The 21,403-nt window shown below is 44.6% G+C and overlaps 1 protein-coding gene across 2 annotated transcripts in view; it reads left to right on the forward strand.

Annotated features, from left to right (window-relative positions):
* Positions 1–21,403, forward strand: part of LOC135552072 (trafficking protein particle complex subunit 9-like) — a 310,740-nt gene that overhangs the window by 1,504 nt on the left and 287,833 nt on the right. Inside the window, exons 3-11 of one of the 2 annotated variants that reach the window (XM_064983454.1) lie at positions 49–147; positions 495–850; positions 3,227–3,372; positions 3,687–3,824; positions 4,683–4,709; positions 6,839–6,960; positions 8,716–8,841; positions 9,569–9,785; positions 13,627–13,770. In XM_064983454.1, the coding sequence (XP_064839526.1) occupies positions 49–147; positions 495–850; positions 3,227–3,372; positions 3,687–3,824; positions 4,683–4,709; positions 6,839–6,960; positions 8,716–8,841; positions 9,569–9,785; positions 13,627–13,770 (1,375 nt within the window). The remainder of the gene's footprint in view (positions 1–48; positions 148–494; positions 851–3,226; positions 3,373–3,686; positions 3,825–4,682; positions 4,710–6,838; positions 6,961–8,715; positions 8,842–9,568; positions 9,786–13,626; positions 13,771–21,403) is intronic. The other variant, XM_064983455.1, reaches the window with a different exon arrangement.

The raw sequence follows: 21,403 nt of genomic DNA on the forward strand, positions 1-21,403 counted from the left end.
ATCCCTATTTTGTTGTGTGTTTTGACTTTTCGTGCCATTGAAACGAAGGTGTCCATCCGGGACTCCCAGCGGAACCTCTATATCCGTTACCGCCACCACTACCTCCCGGAGAACAACGAGTGGGGAGACTTCCAGACACACCGCAAGGTTTGTGGCTTTTATTGTTCCTATTTTTCTGCCGTCTTTGGGTTTCAGAAATGCGCTTAGTTTTTTAATGTGTCCTGCACAGCAGCCTTTCGCAAACCTCTCCTTGGGGATCCGCAGCTGTTCCATGTATTTGAACTATTTCAGAGTTCGCACACCTGATTCAACTAATCAACAAGCACTTGACTACATGAATTACAGTAGTTGTGTTAGTTTAGAGCTACAACAAAACGGTGAAACGTCTGGAGGTCCCAGAGGAAAGTTTTGAGAATCTCTGCTCTACAGTATCTGTGTATTTTTGTCCTGTGCAAGTATTCCCTCTCAGGAATAATAAAGACCTGTCTGTTTAGGTGGTGGGCCTCATCTCCGTGACGACCTGTGGTTCGGCTAAAGAGTGGCCCCAGACGTTGGACCGTTTCCACAGCCAGAAGGAGGTGTTCGGAGCCACACTGTACGACTCACGGCTCCTGGTGTTCGGGCTGCAGGGGGAGATAGCAGAGCAGCAGAGGACGGATGTGGCCTTCTACTCTAGCTATGAGGACTGTCCCAATGTGGAGAAAAGGGTGGAGGACTTTGTGGAGTCCATCTTCATTGTGCTGGAGTCCAAGAGGCTGGATAGAGCCACGGACAAGTCTGGGGATAAGATACCACTGCTCTGTGTTCCCTTTGAGAAGAAAGACTTTGTGGGGCTGGACACTGATAGCAGGTGAGTTGTCTTTTCTTCTGCACTCTATTTGGCTTTTAGAGGTTTGGAATCATCTACATTTTCTGCTGCCATGTAATATTTCAGCTGTTGAATGGATTTGGAACCAACAAGATAATTGGTTATTAAACACTTTCTATGTGCCTGTACTGTGACTGCAGAATGTATAAACAGAGTATTAGTTTTACAGTTGATAAAATGCCTGAATACTATATTTGACAAGTGTAGCCTAACATGCTGACCACACCGCTCACGTTATGTGCGCGAGCGTGGCAAAATAAATGTACACACATGTTATTCAATCATTGTGCCCACAGAACTTGGTTCTATTTGTGACACTTGACATGCTGCATGTCCCGCCTCTCGTCTCCTCATTGGTTTTTAGGGGCATACACCAACGTAGGTAATTAAAATATGAACTGAGGTCCACGCAACAGCCCAGTTGGTGGCGGTAATGCACTTTAAAGTTGGTTGCCAACCTCTATATAAAGTCCAAAGAAGAAGCCTTAGGGAGGAGAGATTAATAGAAACTAACTCAGTTTACCCCTTTATCTGTGGATTAATTGTCAGAGTATAGGACCTTGTGCATTTCATGTAAAATAACAACCCAATGTTTATATCCCAGGACAAATTAGCTATCAACAACAAGCTAGCTAGCTAAATTGCCATAAGTGTTTAATGCTTTTTGACCTGTCCCCAAATGAATATAGTTGGTTCAGAGTTAATTTTGACATTTCAACCTGCGTGTCCTGATCACGTCTGGAAGGACAAAGTGAATAAGCGGACGATGTCGCATGCAGTGTCCTCAGCATGTAATGGTTGTTAGATGGTTGTTTCATGATTGTTACCAGGTGATGGTAATTACACTTGCAACATTGTTGTGCTAATGTTTGTTTTGTGGTGTTGGAAAAATCCTGACCTCAGTGTTTCTGATGTCCATTGTCAAGATAGCGTTGTCATTACATTAATGTTGCCAAGGACAACAGACTGAACCTTGCGTGTTTGTTTCCTTGTTTATTTTTGTAAAAAAAAAAAAATGTTGCTTCTTTCCTTTTTTTCTTTGTGTATCTTGGTTACTTTATTTGTCTTTCTTATTTTCTTTCCTTTCATACTGTCCTGTGAGTTTATTGTTGGGTGTGAAAAGGTGAGACGCTGTTAGACAAATTGCTTTAGTTATTAAGTCCATCCCAATTCCATCAGCTTAAGCCCCGGCCCTAAAGGAGACACTGCCCAGGCCCTACCTCAGTGTTCTTGTGCATGGGTTCATAGCTTAGATCCAAACTCATCGCTCCGCTCAACTCTGTATGAAATTGAACCATAAGAGTTCAGAAGGAGCTGATAGTTTGGACGTGCAGAATACATGACACTATCGGTGACTGAGGCTTGTGAAGGTTTGTCCAGCCTTTCAGGAACTTGATGATTGGGAAGGTTGTGTCAAAAGGTCTACTCTGATTCTTCACACGTTCTATAACATGGATCTCACGTCTTCTTCTATATTCTGCTGCTACTACACTTTAACATGGATCTCGTATATCTGTGATTCATGGAGGGATGCTTCAACTTTCGCTAGGATTATTATTGCACCTACTTATTGAAGCATGACTTTCAATATGGTGTCAACGTCCTTCTCAGCAGACCATACAAAATGTATTGCTCATCATTTATTTTCACTAACTAAACTAACAAATGGTTACAGGCCTACTTTTTTTCAACTGAAAAGTTTGGGCCCAACTCATTATACTGAATTTTAACAGTATGAGCTATTGTACCATTAATTCACTAATAGTATGGAAATCAGCCCCATTGACACAGCATCATGCTCTCTAGGTAAAACAATGTTAGGTGGGTTTGACCCTTGACCTTCCCAGTATCTCAGGCTCCAGTAAAGAGTTAGACAGAGGTCTTGCACTCGTATTAAACTGGCCCCTGTTTTTCTTTTGTTAGAATGACAAACTGTGGTGATGTCTGCCCCCTCTTCAATCCTTGTGTGTTTAATGTGCAAGACTTCAGGATCATGGTGGTTCTGGTAATTTCTCTCTATTGGGTTCTCCCCTCCCAAAACCCTGTCTCCCTTGCTTGTGCTGTCCCACCCCACACGCACCCCCTGTAACTGATGAGATTCATTCAACAGCGAGTCTCCTCTGCTAGCACCCAATGGTACCTGGGTAAGAAAATACATTATGCTAAAATGAAGACTTATGTTTGGGAGACCGTACGAATGAGAGAAGACAACGAAAGAGGGTTTTTGTAAAAAGGACTTAAAAAGTAAACCCTACTTGGATAATTGTTCGCTGTAACGTGGACAAAGTTGTATTGTCTATGGATATCTCTACGACATCTGACACTCTAGTTGATGTTTCCCTCCTCCTCCTCATTTAGGCACTATAAGAAGCGTTGCCAGGGCCGTATGAGGAAGCACGTTGGGGACCTGTGTTTGCAGGCAGGCATGTTGCAGGATGCCCTGGTCCACTATCACATGGCAGTGGAGCTGCTCCGCTCCGTCAATGACTTCCTGTGGCTGGGGGGTAAGACATGGCTCTTCCTCTTCCTGCTCTTTTCTCAGATCCCAAAAAGCAGGGTTGGAGACTCTGCAGCTTTTTGCTCCGACCCTTCTATAACACACCAGGTTCTGTTAATCACCTGCTCACCATGACCTTGAAACAGATGAGGATCGGAGTCAGGTGTGCTAGAACAGGGTAGTAGCAAAAACCTGCCAAGCCCAGTAGTTCTCCAGGAGGACGGTTCGCCACCCTTGCCGTACATACAGAATGCCCTTTAGAAATACTTGTTATGATACTCTGTTTTATTGACACATCTCCCTTGTGTTTTGGTTCTCCAGCTGCGTTAGAGGGCCTGTGTTCAGCCTCTGTTATCTTCCACTACCCTGGAGGAACAGCAGGGAAGGCTTCTGGACGCAAACCCAGCCTGGCACAGGGCCAGGGACAGGCAGCCGACGCAGGGAAGAGACACCGGCCAGGTAAGCAGCACCCCCTCTCTGTGTGTGAGGTTGGGGGTGGTCTTCTCTGTGGGGATGTTTGTGATGGGGCCTGAGGTGTACAAGCAGTGAAGGGGTAAAATGTGTTTTGTTGAACCTTTTGTTTGGCCAAGCCAGGAGGAACCGGGTCCGGGGGGGGGGCAGACCCGGTGTTGTTATTGAAAGGGATGGTCGTTGCGTGCCTTAGGTTTGAAGTTTCTTATAAAGTGAAGAGTGTGGAGAGGTGTGGGAGCTCAGGGGGCTGTCTGTACGGTTGGAGAGGGGGGGTTGGATGTACGGTTGTAATGTGGTTCTGGAGTGTGGATTGTGTTGTTGTGGTGGCATTCAATGTGTTTTTAATCTGGGGGGGCTCATTTAATTAAGACAAAAAGTTGTGGAAGATGTCCGGAGGTTTCTGAATGAGCTGTGATTTTATGACTGTTGGAAGGAAGAGATCTGTGTGGCCCAAGCAACTGCAGCTACTATGGCAACCCAAGCTTTGCTTTTCTCAGCCCAGCTGCTTCTGTTCTGTGCCCTGGACAACATTACCTGAGACATCCGGTGGCCCCCACATCCGAAACCATTTGTTCTGAACCTTATTTACTATCATATTTCCATTCACCCATATCTTTACTTAATATGATTAACTAGTCACTTACTTTAACCCCTAAATAACAACACATATTTAGCTTTTACTTGTACAAGTAATTAGCATTAGCCTACTATAGCACAGGGAGGGATGGGGAAAGTCTCAAGGAACTGGCTGAAAAGTGTGTTGTTTGGGGACTAACATTGCTTTCAATAACTAACTGCACTGTGTGAACCTTCATTCTCTCTCTGTGTGTCTGTGTGTTACCGTAGGGGCGCAGGAGGTACTCATTGACCCAGGTATGGTATGACACTAACCGGCCAGCACTGCGTAGCTCTACTTCTACCTAGACATCTCACCTGTGTGTGTTTTCCTGCTGTCTGTCTGTGTGTTTGCTTTCATTCAACGTCCCATGCTTTTTGTGACGACAACTTCCCTAGCTTGTTCTCAGATCTGTTAGCGGTGTCTCTCCGACTAAGGCTAGACAATACAAACAGATCTGGGACCAGGCTAACAACCCATTGCACTACATCTGATTCCAACTTTGATTGTTTCCACCACTGGTAAATCAAAACGGATGTTTTTTTTTTCCCCTCTTAAGGCAGGGATTGTATTCCTGTTATTCTTGCCAGCGTTAATGTTGTTTGGCGTTCATGCTTGATCACGCCATTGACCTCTTCTTCTAATCAATGAATAGTAACCATTTTAAAATCATGTTCAAGGACATTATATCCAACACTATGTAGAAGAAGAACCACGTAACCTCCTATTAGACATGCACCAGGAGGTGGCGATGTTGCTATTGAAATCCCAACACTGCTGATTGAGGCATCCAAACTCTTTTTATTTAATTTTATTGAACCCTTATTTTACCAGGTAAATTGACTGAGAACACATTCTCATTTACAGCATTGACCTGGGGAGTAGTTACAGGGGAGAGGAGAGGGGATGAATGAGCCATTTGTAAACAGGGGATGATTAGGTGATGGTAATGGGGGGCCAGATTGGGAATTTAGCCAGGACACTGGGGTTAACACCCCTACTCTTACGATAAGTGCCATGGGCTCTTTTTGTGACCACAGAGAGTCAGGACACCCATTTAGCGTCCCGTCGAAGACCGCACCCTACACAGAGCAATGTCCCCAGTCACTGCCCTGGGGGATTGGGTTATTCTGGCCCTCCAACACCATTTCCAGTAGCATCTGGTCTCCCATCCAGGACCAACCCTGCTTAGCTTTAGAAGCAAGTCAGCAGTGGGATTCAGGGTGGTATGCTGCTGGCGAGTTTGAGTGCATTTCCTGTAGCCTCAAGTTCAAATGTAGAAGTGTTCAGTGTGAGACATTTCGGGCCAACCTATCAGTAAGAAATACTGCAGAAAGCTCTTATGTTTCCTTTTTTAGGAACTATTGTCGGTTTTACTAAACCATTCAACCCAAAGGCTCTGTGTAAAGCGCTGTAGCTCCGACTGTAACACGTTGTCTAACACTTACTATATCAAAAATATAATATATGCCTTACAGCAGACGCTTCTATCCAAAGCAGCTTAGTCATGCATGCGTACATGTTTTACGATGGGGTCGTCCTGGGAATCGAGCCCACTTTCCTGGCGTTGCAAAGCACGTCGCTCGACCAACTGAGCTACAGAGGAGTATTTAGCAGGAGCTTTGATCCGAGATAGCTTATAGGACAGTGAGCGCATACATCTCTAGTACCTTGATGTGTTCCCAGTCTTATGAGTCACGTGTAACGCTGTGTCATAGTGACATTGCCGCGACGCCGTCGCTACGGAGCCAGCTCGGGCTGTTGCTAGGCAATGTTCTATCAATACTACATTTGTATTCAAATCAGATAGGTAGAGGAGAGATTCTCCTTGCACATATTCATTTTTGAACCATTTCAATTGAAACATTCCAAGCTACTGAGCACATGATGAAGTCAGCGTCATTTTGATCACATAACCGCACAGTGACCCTCAAATGCCTTTTATTTAGAGATAGATTGTTGTGTACAATGCATGGCAATCATGGAGTGTTGTCTTCATCTCGGGGGCTGAAACTCCTGTCCGAGGCTGCGTTAAATGTGTATGCTCAGATAGGCTATACACAGTTTACCAGTGAGTATGTCACTGTTGATTGTTGTGACTTTGGCCATATGCATCACAGGAGGTTGGTGGCACCTTAATTGGGGAGGATGAGCTCGTGGTAATGGCCGGAGTGGAATCAGTGGAATGGTATCAAACACATGGTTTCCATCTGTTTGATGCCATTCCATTTGCTCCGTTCTGGCCTCCCCTCAGCAGCCTCCACTGATATGCTGATATGGATGTGAAGAACCAAGTGGTGGATGGGTGTGAACATTGACAATCATCCCGGTCATTAATGTCATTTTTCCTTGTCTCTCGTGCCCTCTCTCTCCCCCGTCCCTCCAGGTGCCCTCACAGCCAATGGGATCAGTGCAGACACCAGCAGTGAGATCGGTCGGGCCAAGAACTGCCTGGGCCCTGAGGACATCATAGAGAAATACAAGGAGGCCATCTCCTACTATGGCAAGGTATTGGAACAAGAATCATTCAAAAGCACTGTATGTACAGCTATCTGTTTTTCAGTTGCAGGGTACGAAAAGTATCCATCACAGGAAAGAAGCAGACACCCGCGCTCTGAATGCTCCTACATACTTTATTACATACGACGTTTCAGTGTTTGCACTTTGAAGACCAATGCTCTTTGCGGACTGTTCCATTATCCACAATCCAGTTTGCAGTTCTCAACATCTCCACCAGGGGACAGTAGCGCACTAGGTATCAGTGATGGTTGGGCGTCTCACTGTAAACAAACTACTACATGCTGACTACAGGAGAAACCGTCTGAGTGCACTCAGAGTCAACGGTGGAAGGCTTAGCTAGAATGACGTCAGTGTCTGTTACTAATAGCCAAATGGAAGTGTGGGGTCATCTCAAATGCCCTATAACTCAATCAGTTGCAATTAAAAAAATAAAAGACATTAGTTAATTGCATTGTTGATCTATTGATAACTATACTTACTGGTATAGCACAGGTATGTGTTAACAAACAAACCTTAAAGCTTGTGGGTAAAAACACATAGGTGTAACATCCCAGCAGTATACCACCTCCCACTGCTGGCTTGCCTCTGAAGCTAAACAGGTTTGGTCACTGGATGGGAGACCAGATGCTGCTGGAAGTAGTGTTGGAGGAGGCACTCTTTCCTCTAGTCAAATATTTCCTCCTCCCCTTTGCCCCAGCGCAGTGATTGGGGACATTGCCCTGTGTTAGTTGCCATCTTTCGGATGGGACAGTAGGGTAGCCTAGTGGTTTGAGCGTTGGACTGGACCGGAAGGTTGCAAGTTCAAACCCCCAAGCTGACAAGGTACAAATCTGTCGTTCTACCCCTGAACAGGCAGTTAACCCACTGTTCCTAGGCCGTCATTGAAAATAAGAATTTGTTCTTAACTGACTTGCCTAGTTAAATAAGGTTAAAACAAACAGGGTGTCCTGACTCTGGTCACTAAAGATCCCATGACACTTATCATAAGAGTAGGGGTGTTAGCCCCGGTGTACTGGCTAAAATCTGTCCCTCATACCATCACGGTCACCTAATCATCCCCAGCTTCCAATTGGCTCATTCACCCCCCCCCCCTCCTCTAACTATTCCCCAGGTTGTTGCTGTAAATGAGAATGTGTTCTTAGTCAACTTCCCTGGTAAAATAAGGGTAAAATGAATTACTACAAAATAATATCCCAGTAGGCCTTCTGAAACTCTTTATCTCCACTATTATAATTGGCTTCTTGCTCTGACCTCCCTTGGCCCATATACCTGTAACTAGTTCACTCCAAATTAAATTACATTATCTCAACACGACAGGGCCATTCAAATATGAATTACAGTTCAGTAAGGAGACAATGGGGATAGGAGTGGGTGGGGTGTGTGAGAGAGCACTGTTGTACCTCCACTCAGGTTTCTACTTCATTAGAACTGCTACTTGGGGAGAACCCAGGACTCCCCTGAAAGAACCATGTGGCACAAAGTAATAATGAACGACCGAGGTGCCGTATCACCACATGAACTGAAATCAGTAATCTGATAATGATGTCTGGAGCGCAGAGAGAGAAAGAGACATGATGGAATACATCGGTTCAGATTATTACGCCGGGTGGGGAAAGTCAATGTAGTCCTCATTGGTTTCTTACGTTTTCCTTATGCTGAGCCTGGGCCTTGTCTGTTCTTATTGCCCTCTTGCGTTCTCTCTCTTTATCCCTGTCTCTCCCTCTCCTTCCATTCCTCCCCCAGTATAAGAATGCAGGCGTGATAGAGCTGGAGGCGTGTGTGAAGGCAGTCAGGGTGCTAGCCATTCAGAAGAGGGCGATGGAGGCCTCAGAGTTCCTCCAGAATGCTGTCTACATCAACCTGGGACAGGTAAGACCCTACCTGACCTGTAGATGTACCTCTGTGTAGGTGAACCATCATCCTGGTCTCGCACACATTCTGCTAGTTAGGGACCAGAGTTTTGCCTAGTCAAGCCCCATGCTTATATCTCGTATTCTGGACAAACCCTGATATATATATATATCATTTGTATAAATCAAATTCAGCTTTTTTCAGAGATTTATTTGGAAATAAGCTGTACAACTTTTTGTGTTATCGTCAAGGATTTTAGAATAATATTATATACCATTTAGCAGATGCTAAATGTAACAGTTCATATAAGGAAATCAGTCAATTGAAATACATTTCGCATTTTAGTGGCCTTTTATTGTCCCCAGCACAAGGTGCACCTGTGTAATGACCATGCTGTTTAATCAACTTCATGATATGACACACCAGTCTGGTGGATGGATTATATTGGCAAAGGACATGCTCACTAACAGGGATGTAAAGAAATTTGTGCACAAAATCTTAGCCAAATCAGCTTTTTGTGCATATGGCACATTTCTGGGATCTTTTATTTCAGCTCATGAAACATGGGACCAACACTTTACATGTTGCATTAATATTGTTGTTCATTATAAATCCTCGACAATAACACTGTAAGTCTGACTTAGTCATGTGTGCATACATTTTACATGCAGTGTGTGGTTTAAATAGTTTTTCAATAATCTACTAGAGTCAACCAACCAACCAATGATCTCTCCTGTCTTCTCAGCTGTCAGAGGAAGAGAAGATCCAGCGTTACAGCATCCTCTCTGAGCTCTACCACCTGATTGGTTTCCACCGTAAATCAGCCTTCTTCAAGCGAGTAGCAGCCATGCAGTGTGTGGCCCCCACCATCCCAGAGCCTGGCTGGAGGGCCTGCTACAAGCTGCTGCTGGAGACCCTGCCTGGATACAGCCTCTCCCTCGACCCCAAAGACTTCAGCAAAGGTACCCGATTGGATATGCCTCTCCTCTGTCTCAAAAGTGTCCTATACACTGGTGAGGGATCCCCTAGAACTTTGAAATGATCAATAAAAGACACACACACACACACACACACACTCCTGTTTCAGTAACATCAATACTCAAAGTGAGAAATGTAATAATATTTGTCTTCCCCTGCCGTGAGCTTTATTTAAAGGGTCCCTTCAAGAGCTCTTCTCAGGGGGAATATGTATTCAAGGCACCACTTTGCGCATAGAGAGACACAGTTGATTTGAGACCTGCACTGACCCAGACCTTTATAAACCGCCACTCTGCCTGACGCACACACACACGCACACACACACACACACACACACACACACACACACACACACACACACACACACACACACACACACACACACACACACACACACACACACACACACACTCTCTCTCATGGTCCTCAGGATAAGCTGCTGTACACCGCAGGCTCTTGAACCTCACCCTGCTCGACCCACTCCACCACGAGGGGCTGGAGCGTAAAAGAAACGCTGACAGACAAAACAACGGTTTCGGGTCATCTATATCTCTACTGTGATCCTCGTTCAAAGGACTCACTTGAGGAGAGTTTGTCAGAGAGAAAGAGGCGTTGTTGTTGACCTCCACTTCTATGGAACAGTGAAGGGAAGAGAGGAAAACTATTGGGATGTGTGTCGACTATGGATTTCTTCCTCCCGATTAGTCTTTTACAAAACAAAGACCGACCGACAGGTTGTTCATAAGGCAGCATGCCTTTCTACTACAGCCATGCCTCTGAGACCTTCATTCTGAGGAGAGGTGTCAGGTGGGAGATAATTGAGCTGTGAGGAGAGCTAGCCAGGCGCCTGGTGCAGGAGGGTAACGTCAGAGGAAATGGGGCTCAAAAGTGCATTCCAACAGGGTACAGGACTGGCGGGCAGAGAGATGAACGAGCGAATTGGTTTTTAATTGGCTCGGGAGCCCTTAGTACTCTCCTCTTTACCAGGTTAAGAGGACTGCCTCTCGCTCCTCTTTATCCTTTCTTTCTCTCCCATCCCTCCCTCAGGCTATTTTTATCTCTTTGTCTCTCTCTTTCCCTCAGTTCAGAGGACATACTGTTTCATAGACCACAAACTCACAATAAGTCATTTAGCTACCATGCACTCTTCATGCTTAAATTGTACAGTTTTTTCTGTACCAATTATTTAACTAGGCAAGTCAGTTTAGAACAAATGTTTATTTTCAATGACTGCCTAGGAACAGTTACCTGCCTTGTTCAGGGGCAGAATGACAGATTTTTACCTTGTCAGCTCGGGGATTTGATCTTGCAACCTTTCGGTTACAAGTCCAACGCTCTAACCACTAGGCTACCTACCCCCCCCATGACTGTAGGGGAGGAGGGTAGTATCAAACGTCCCCTTACATGAAATTGCTAAGTCTCCTACCAGAAGGTACAGTCCCTTTTGATACAGACACTGTGTGACAGGTTGAGCATTGTGCTGCGTGTCATTATCATGGTGGTGCTAATTGGATTCCCAGACACCTTGAATACCGCCTCGAAAATACCACAGAAGACATTTAGCTGGGGGAGAGAGAGTGAGGTTCTAGCATACCTTTTATTTACCCTGAACAAAAATATTATCTCAACATACCACAATTTTACTGAGTTAAAGGAAATCAGTCAATTACAATAAATTCAGACCCTAATCTATGGATTTCACGATTGGGAATACAGATATGCATCTGTTGGTCACAGATACCTTAAAACAAAGGTAGGGGTGTGGATCAGAGAACCAGTTAGTATCCAGCCAGTCAGTGTGACCACCGTTTGCCTCATGCAGTGCTACACATCTCCTTCACATAGAGTTGATCAGGCTGTTGATTGTGCCCTTTAATGTTGTCCCACTCCTCTTCAACGGCTGTGAAAAGTTACTGGATATTGGCGGGAACTGGAACACGCTGTCGTACACAATCCACAGCATCCCAACATGCTCAATGGGTAACATGGCCATGGAAGAACTTGTACATTTTCATCTTCCAGGAATTGTGTACAGATCCTTGCAACATGGGGCTGTGCATTATCATGCTGAAACATGAGGTGGTGGCGGCGGATAAATGGCACGACTGGGTCTCAGGATCATGTCACGGTATCTCTGTGCATTCAAGTTACCATCAATAAAATGTAATTGTGTTTGTTGTTCATAACTTATGCCTGCCAATACCATAACCCCACCGCCACCATGGGACACTGTTCACAACGTTGACATCAGCAAACCACTCGCCCACACAACGCCATACACGCTGTCTGCCATCTGCCCGGTACAGTTGAAACCAGGGTTCATCCATGAAGACCACACTTCTCCAGTGTGCCAGTGGCGATGGAAGGTTAGGATTTGCCTACTGAAGACTGCAGTCAGGTCAAGAACCTGGTGAGGACGATGAGCACGCAGATGAGCTTCCCTGAGCGTTTCTGACAGTTGGTGCAACAATTATTCGGTTGTGCAAACCCACAGTTTCATCAGCTGTCCGGGTGGCTGGTTTCAGACGGTGCCGTAAGTGAAGAAGCTGGATGTGGAGGTTCTGGGCTGGCGTGGTTGCACGTCTGCTGTTGTGCGGCCGGTTGGACGTGCTGCCAAATTCTCTTAACTTTGGAGTCGTGTTATGGTAGAGAAATTAACATTCAATTCTCTGGTAACCGCTCTGGTGGACATTCCTGCAGTCAGCATGCCAATTGCCCGCTCCCTCAACTTGAGACATCTGTGGCATTGTGGTGTTTGACAACTGCACATTTTAGTGGCTGTTTATTTTTCCCAGCACAAGGTGCACCTGTGTAATGATCATGCTTTTTACTTAGCTACTTCATATGCCACACCTGTCAGGTGGATGGATTATATTGGCAGAGGAGGAATGTTAACAGGGATGTAAACACAATTGTGCACAAGATTTGAGAGAAACATTTCTGTGATCTTTTATTTTAGCTCATGAAACATGGGACTACCGCTTTACATGTTGCGTTTAATTTTTGTTCAGTGTGGCAGTTAAGGAGTTAATACAGAGCTCCCGTGCATGGAGAGAGTGACAGAGAGCAAGGGGGGAGAGGGAGAGCAGCAGCCACAGTGTGTCTTCCTCTGTATTGGTGCCCTTCAGATAAGCAGCGGTAGCATCACATGGTGTTACAGACAGGTGGATGCTGCTATATATAGATTGCTTAGTGGGCGCCACAGGAGGAGGAAATGGCTTAGGTGAGATTTGCATTAATATGATTTTTGCACATGACAGAAAATATATATATTTATATATATAATATCCTTCAACAGTAGAGGGAACACTTATGACGGACAAGCATCTTGGTCACAAGTTTTTTTTAGCCCCACAGACTGTGTGGCTCAGGGAGCAATTGATTCTTATTTACCTCCGAGTAGGCTATCCTTTTTTCCTTCCCTTTCTCTCTCTCTCTCTCTCTCTCTCGCGCTCATGCTTTCTCTCGCGCTAATGCTTTCCCTCGCGCTCATGCTTTCTCGCTCTCCTCTCTTAAGATTTCTGCTGCAGAACACAAATAACATTGAGCCAACGGGCACAGCTCACAATTTCACATGTTGCTCTTGTACGAGAATGTTGGGATGAACCCATCCCCCCCTCTTACTGGTATCAAATCCTGCATGCCATATCCTACAGTTGTGCCCTTGAGCAAGGCATTGAATCCCTAAAAGCAGCTCCAGCGGTGCAGTAGTATGGCTGCCCTCTGCTCCGACCTCTGTATGTGTCTGTATGTGTGTCTTTTCAGAGGGGATGGTTAATGTAGAACATGTACATTTTGACATTAAAATCATCTCCTCTCCCCCAGGTTCCCACCGTGGCTGGGCGGCGGTACAGATGCGTCTGCTCCATGAGCTGGTGTACGCATCCCGTCGTATGGGAAACCCCGGCCTGTCTGTCCGCCACCTCTCCTTTCTGCTCCAGACCATGCTGGACTTCCTCTCAGACCAAGGTCAGCCCACACACACACACACACACACACATTTAGCTCCCCAACCCTTTAGCTCAAAGGACTACCGAAACCCAGACTGTCTCATTCTCCAGTGTCTTTGAGTGGACACTCTTTCAACATTGTAAGTCGCACCCCTCAACCCCCCCCCCCCCCCCGAGAGTCAACCCCGCGGTAATCTAATTAGCATAAATCCCTTTAACAATCTGTCAGTTTAAGATGGAGATCTGTTTTTGTTTTGCATTGGATGCATCTCAATCCACCTCATCTGCTGTGAAAAGTGAGAGACTGGTCTGAAGTCAGCCGGGATGCCAACTTCTGTCTGTAGTGTCTGAACAGATTGGGCTTCACACCAATCTGACCCCTCTGTAGAAAGGTGAGACTCTCACCAACAGACACATGTTTAGCTTTAGGACGCCACAGGCCTCATGAGACTCATCTGAAGGTCCCCCGATAAATAAATGAATAATATATATAACAAAGGTTTCCTGATAATGCTTCTGTCTCTCAGATATATGGCAGACACTAAAGAACAAACTTACCTTTTCATTTTTGGGGGGGACCATCTGTTGTCCATGTGGTGAATCATTATTCAGTGTGTTTGTACGGGCTTCTAGCAGTAAGGCCAAATTCAATTTTCCATAAAATATATATATTTTTTTATACTTCAAGGGGTCTTATAATTCAAAATCATATAACCAAATGTTCCCTGGTCTATAGCCTCCCCCCAGGGCTGAGACATGTACTGAATAGAAAGGAAAATGAGTACAAAAAGTAACTCTTAAAAACAGAAAGGAAAGAAAAAATGTCTGACTAGCTCTACTCTAGGTATAACACACATTACATTAGTCAAATGTTTTTGTCAGTATTAGTTGAAAAACCGACTGCATTTTTCTCCATTTCATACTACTGATCATCTGAAATCATCCCCTGACCGCAGCCAACCATGCATGTTCTTTAGGGAAGCCAGCAGTGTGCCTGTGGGTGTAATGGTGTGTAATGCTCAACCAAGCCAGTCTCAGCTGGTGGCTGGGTGACAGTGGGCTTAATTTGGACTCAGGAGATAGGTACTCACCCAAGGAGAGGGGGAGGGGGGAGGTAGAGATACAGGGAGGAAGAGGGAGAGCGAGAACAGATAGTGGATAGAGAGGGAGAGATGTTGGTTGAATAGGATCCCCATTGGACGACGCCAATGGAGACAGCTCGTCTCTCTGGGGTCCGACACATAATGAAAAATACATTAGACTTTACAATTTACATACATTTAAAAATATTAACATGTGTATTGTGTGTGTGCATCTGTCAGTTACACACAACAGTCCATACACACAACAGTCCATACACACAACAGTCCATACACACAACAGTCCAAACACAACAAGTAGGTTGCATGGGAGAGAGAGAGAGAGCAGAGTGCCAACAGTATGAAATATTTCCCATGTCAGCAGCAGCGAGGGACTGTTGCTACGCTGAGGGAGGCTTTGTTCCCATCTACCCAGCATCCTCTCTGTGTAAACCTACTGGAATAACAGCAGCTCAGCTGTATCTCTGTGGCCGTCATACATCCGCCGTGTGTCAGTGGTGGTCACTCTAACAGTGGGCAGTTACAGCCTGTGATGCCTCCAGACAGGAAGGCCAGACGTATGATTTGAGAAATAAGGCTTTTCTATCTGTGACATTTTGTGTGTGTGAGGCTGAGCATAGACTAAGTGACAGAACATATTTCAGTGTTATATTTGAGCTAGCATGTGCACTGGTCTCACTCGAGTTGAAACCTGGTCCACCAGACTCCTCACTCCATGCTCGAGTGACTGTTTGAACAGCTTAAAACCTCTATAGTTCTCAGTGAGTTTCTCAATGGTGGCTTTGGCAGAGACACTGTGAAATGAGCCGTGCACAGATCTTTCCCCTCTAAACTGCGGTTCCACGCCTTCTCTCCTCACCCGCCTCTCTCTCTCTCTCTTTTTTTGTTTGTCTCGCTCACTTTCCCATCCTCTCTCTCTCTCCCTCTTCCTCCCTCCAGCTATTCTCTATCACCCCCCAGCTGTTTGTCTGCAGTGTGGTGATGTCACCCACGGCGGGGGTTATTGCAGGCCGTCTTCTCCCAGCATGCAGTAATGGGGCGCGGCCCCTCGCTGTGTTCGTTGCGTGTCTGGGGAGTTATTGTAGAACACACAGCAGCACAGCTCAGAGGAACTGTCTCGGCCCAGCATCTACAGCCTTTCCTTGAAAGTCACAATCCTGACTTTGTCAACCCAGCGCCACTTGGTTTGGTATAAAGCTGACAGATGAGGAAGGGGAAACAATATAACCGTTTTCAAATATCCCAGATTGTGCCTTTTTAATCCACAGATCTGGGGTGTCGTTTATCGACCGTGCGTACATTTCAAATACACATCTCGTGTACATGGAGATTCTAGGATTTGCGTTTGCAACAAATTGTTGGGATTGATCAAACTGTCGCATACAAAATATGCATGTTTTATTTGATAAATCAGAGCCATACTATATTTGTAGGGGTTGTGAACTAGCTCTATAACTCTGCCTATAACCCCGCCTGGCCATGGTAGTTTCTTAAATATATTGCAATGGCAAATCTGATCACATTTCTGTAGAGGTGTGGGCAGAATGTAATTTTTTTTTGTTGCAGTGACTTCTATGCAAAATGCAAATAGTTTTTTTTCCCTTATTTATTTTAACAGTAGATTGTGTTTTCATCTGCATCGTTGACACAGGCTCTGAGATGAAATAGGCTATTATGTCACGCTCCTGTCAAACAGCAATACTGTAGCCTGTACATGCTGCCATGCACTTTAGAGCTTGTCTTCTTGAATGAGTGATGAATAGTAGCCTAGTATTTGTAGCAGAATAAACCAGTCATGTCAGAAAAGGAGAGACATGCCCTGCAATATGATTATGACCAAGGAATATAAAACAAAAGTCAAATGAACATATTAGATGACATTCTGCTATGCGGTCTTCTTACCAATGGCAAATTATTCTCTTTTATCATTAGGCCAATATTTATATTAGCTGACCATTATTACAAGTCTTGTGCATCAAACTCCTCCATTCCCCCAAAGTAACAAAGTAACAATAGCCTATGTGTTTGCATACAGTCGCTCAACCACGAGAAGTTGCGTCAACGCATGATTTGAGATTCAAAATGTGTAATTGCCCGCGTTTGCAGGAACAACTGTCGCGCGCATCACTTTTGTGCGCACACACCTTGATACATGAGTCCTCTGGTGAAGCCCTGGGGTTTGGCTGCTCGAGAGGGGCTTGTTTGTCTACACAGGTGCACAACCAAGGAATTTGTTCTGTCCCTCAGCATCGTGGTATGTGACCGACGGTTAAACACAGTTCAAGTCTTAGAAGTCGACCCCTGTAAAATAATATCGACCCCAGTTCCTCCGTTAAGCACGTTGCTGTCCTCCCATTTAATGTCACAGCAGAAGCTCCCGGGGGAAAGGAAACGTCACGGCTTTGAAATTCAGAGCCCGGCACTTTCAAAGGTCTGTCTTGAGGTGGTAGTGCCTTTTCAAGTCCCTATCGGTGACATTAAAAAAAACCTAACTCAAATGTTTTATTTAAGCTCGGCCTTTGCAGAGAGTGAAGGTAACTGCTTAATGTCTCTGGCTTAGGCCAGGAGAAAGGGAGAGGGGTTTAGGAAAAGGTGATCACGCCAAGCTCATTAACGTCACCACTGTGTCATCCTGCCTGGGAGTGGGTGGAGAGGGAGAGAGGAGGGGTCGGGGGTAGGAGGAGAGAGAGAGAGGAGGGGTCAGGGGTAGGAGGAGAGAGAGAGAGGAGGGGTCGGGGGTAGGAGGAGAGAGAGAGTGGCATCTTTCCTCTCGTTGCATCACAGAAGCTTCAGGACCGCATGGGAGAAAGGGATGAAAGGAGGAAGTAAAGTGTGTTGAGGGCTGGGGATTGCCAGGGTTCTCACGATACGATATTATCGGGCCTTCAGAAAGTGTTCACACCCCTTGACTTTTTCCCATCTTGTTGTGTTACAGCCTGAGTTTTACAATGGATTTAGATTTTTGTCACTGGCCTACATACAATACCTCATTTCTACTGACGTTGTGTTTTTAGACATTTTTACAAATGAATAAAACATGAAAAGCTGAGTAGTCAACCCTTTTGTTTCGGCAAGCCTAAAAAGTTCAGGAGTAAAAATGTGCTTAACGTAATAAGGTGCATGGACTCACTCTGAGTTCAATAGGTGTTTACCATGATTTATGAATGACTACCTCATCTCTGTACCCCACACAGACAATTATCTGTAAGGTCCCTCAGTCCAGCAGTAAATCTCAAACACAGATTCAAACACAAAGATCAGGGAGGTTTTCCAATGCCTCAAAGAAGAGATCTGTTGGTCGATGGATTAAAAATGAAATAAAAGCAGACATTGAATATCCCTTTGAGCATGGTGAAGTGATTAATTACCCTTTGTATGGTGTATCAATACACCCAGTCACTACAAAGATACCAGGCGGTACTAAGTACCACTCTCCATATTTTCAAGCATGGTGGTGGCTAAATCATGTTATGGGTATGCTTGTAATCTTTAAGGATTGGGAGGTTTTTCAGGATAAAAAAGAAACTGAATGGCGCTAAGCACAGGCAAAGTCCTAGAAGAAAGCTTGAATAATTAAAAAAAGGGTAATGGCCAAGTGTTGCACAATCAAGGTGTGTCAAGCTAATAGAGATTGACCTGGAAAGAAGGTGATTCTAACATGTGTTCAGAGATGGATTATACAAAAGTATGTGGACACCCCTTCAAATGAGTGGATTTGGCTATTTCAGCCACACCCTTTCCTGACAGGTGTATAAAATCAAGCACACAGCAATGCAATTGCCATAGGCAAACATTGTCAGTAGAATACTCAAAGAAAGGTTCAAATATGACCTTTCTGACTTCCTTGAACTCGTTAGGATTTCCTAACGAGTTCAAGGAAGCCAAAAAGGTGATATTTGAACCTTTGAGTATGCAGCATTACTAGTTGTTCTTTATGGCCCTCTCATTATAAATAATTCCTTTTGGGGATTACATTTTCGATTACATTTAGCTACATTTAACAAGTTAAAAAGAAGATGGAGAACAAGCTATGAAGGAATAATTCAGGTGAGTTCTGGAGTTCCGGTGCAGGTACAGACAGCTAACTAGCGCAAAAATAATATTGCGATTTTTGTCAAAACAATATGACGCAATATATTGTCAGAAGTAATATCCCAATTTGTAAATGTATCGATTTCTCCGCCCATCACTAGTGGGGGTAGTTCAACTGTATCAGCGACAGGAGATTATTATCAATATTTTATTTGTTGGCTGTGTGTTGTGGCTGGGAGGCTACGATTCAGACCAGGAACTTGCAGGCTCTTACCTATATTGAGTGGAGAAACGGCCGTAAGAGATTGCTTTTCATGAGACCTATTTTTAGAAATAGTTGTTAAAATGAATAATGTTGGTTGAAGCTTTATCGGGGCAGAAATAGCAATTAAAGGGCTACTTATTTATGGAGTTGTTTGAAAGCCCCTGGCACTCAGCCCCCCCCCCCCTGATTTCCCTAGATACTCAGTCACATAAGATGGCCAGTCATTCATTACACTGAAGTAAACACACACATTTTCTAAGTCTGTCACTTTTTGCCAGTGTCCCACCCACATTACATTTTCTAGCACTGTAGTCTGGTTAACTGAAAGACGAGGCTTTTCGCCAGCAATATGAATGCAGTAAGTAATGTCATTGCAGTTGACTTCTTGTAAGTGCCCAAAACAATAAATCAATACATTTGTCGTATTTCATTTGACATTCATTTCAGTTTGTATTCTGTCAGCACTTTCAATCACATCCAACATGGCAGGGCAGTCCATCTTCAGTGACAGTTGGCAGAATCTCCCTCCGTTTAATTGAGACTGTTACTACTGTACTGTCAGGATGTAGATTTTATTATTCTCTCTCTCCCCCCCTAGAGTGTTAGTCAGTTAAGAGGCCTCACCAAGAATGTTAAAACATTTTGAAGTTCTCACCAGGGGTCCTCTCTTCAGTACCACACCATAGGCTATTGATCTGTTGCTGCTCTGGATGGAAATGTAGGGGTTTGTCTTCAAAACGAGCGTAGGAACTGAGAAATGATAGTCACATCGGTGTCATTTAAGGACATTTTCAAAGTTTAACAAAGTAGAACCTCTTGCGTAAGAATGAATGTAGAATTTGAGTCTTGGATCTGTTTTGCCTTGCTTTCCTTAATGAGTTGATTTCTGTGGGATCGTACTAAATAATATATCAACTTGAGTTTTAAGTACTCTGTTCACCGCTTTAGGCCTAATTTAAAGTTGTGTGTTCTGTGTTTTTGCTGAAAAGACAAAAGGAAAACAGTGTTTTCTCTTTATGTCTCTGGGAAGATGATTTGTTAACCTCTGTTACGGAGTCTGGGTCACTGAGCCCAGTACATGTTACCTCTTATGGAGTCTGTGTCACTGAGCCCAGTACATGTTCACCTCTGTTATGGTGTCTGTGTCACTGAGCCCAGTACATGTTCACCTCTGTTACGGAGTCTGTGTCACTGAGCCCAGTACATGTTACCTCTTATGGAGTCTGTGTCACTGAGCCCAGTACATGTTCACCTCTGTTATGGTGTCTGTGTCACTGAGCCCAGTACATGTTCACCTCTGTTACGGAGTCTGGGTCACTGAGCCCAGTACATGTTACCTCTGTTATGGTGTCTGTGTCACTGAGCCCAGTACATGTTACCTCTTATGGTGTCTGTGTCACTGAGCCCAGTACATGTTACCTCTTATGGAGTCTGTGTCACTGAGCCCAGTACATGTTACCTCTTATGGTGTCTGTGTCACTGAGCCCAGTACATGTTACCTCTTATGGAGTCTGTGTCACTGAGCCCAGTACATGTTACCTCTTATGGAGTCTGTGTCACTGAGCCCAGTAAATGCTAGAATGGATTGACTCACTACCAATGCAGTGGTTAATTACTCAATGTGAGCAGTAAAGTGGAGGAGGCAGCGTTTATTTATGGGCTTGCCGGTTGTCCACTCTGTTTCTGGACTCCACCAGGTCGGGGGTTGATCATGTATGGTCTGCAGGTTAAATGGAAAACTACATGTTTTTGTCTGGCTGCGTTTTCTAACTATGTATTTAGATTTTGGAGAGGCACGTCATGTGGTCAGGCTATTTAACTGATGTGGGCTTATTTTAAATCTGATATCCTATTATTTAGTTTTGGCTCAAGTCTTCCAAAGCTGATACTTATTTATTTAATTGCTTATTTATCTGTCTGCTGACTGACATACTAATTGATGGCAAATATGTTTTAATTTCCTTTTTAATGTTAACTTATTTAGTCACATTCTGCTCTCGGAAATCTTCAAGTGAAAGTGAGTTGAATCGATTCCCCACAGGAATTGTACTGGAGTTGAAAGCAGCTGTATTTTGGGATGGGGGGGGGGTTGCTGATAGAACACAGAACTGAAATGGGGGAGGGAGGGGGGCGGAGAGGGAGAGAGAGGGGGGAGGTTTGTGTAATGCTGCAGTGAACTCTTCAAACATGGTGTTTACCTCACATCATGCCAAAAGGACAATCAATACAGAGCTTTTGTCCTTCACGGTCTCTCC

The sequence above is a fragment of the Oncorhynchus masou genome, chromosome 13 (assembly GCF_036934945.1).
Source record: "Oncorhynchus masou masou isolate Uvic2021 chromosome 13, UVic_Omas_1.1, whole genome shotgun sequence".
In the NCBI taxonomy this organism is placed as follows: Eukaryota; Metazoa; Chordata; class Actinopteri; order Salmoniformes; family Salmonidae; genus Oncorhynchus; species Oncorhynchus masou.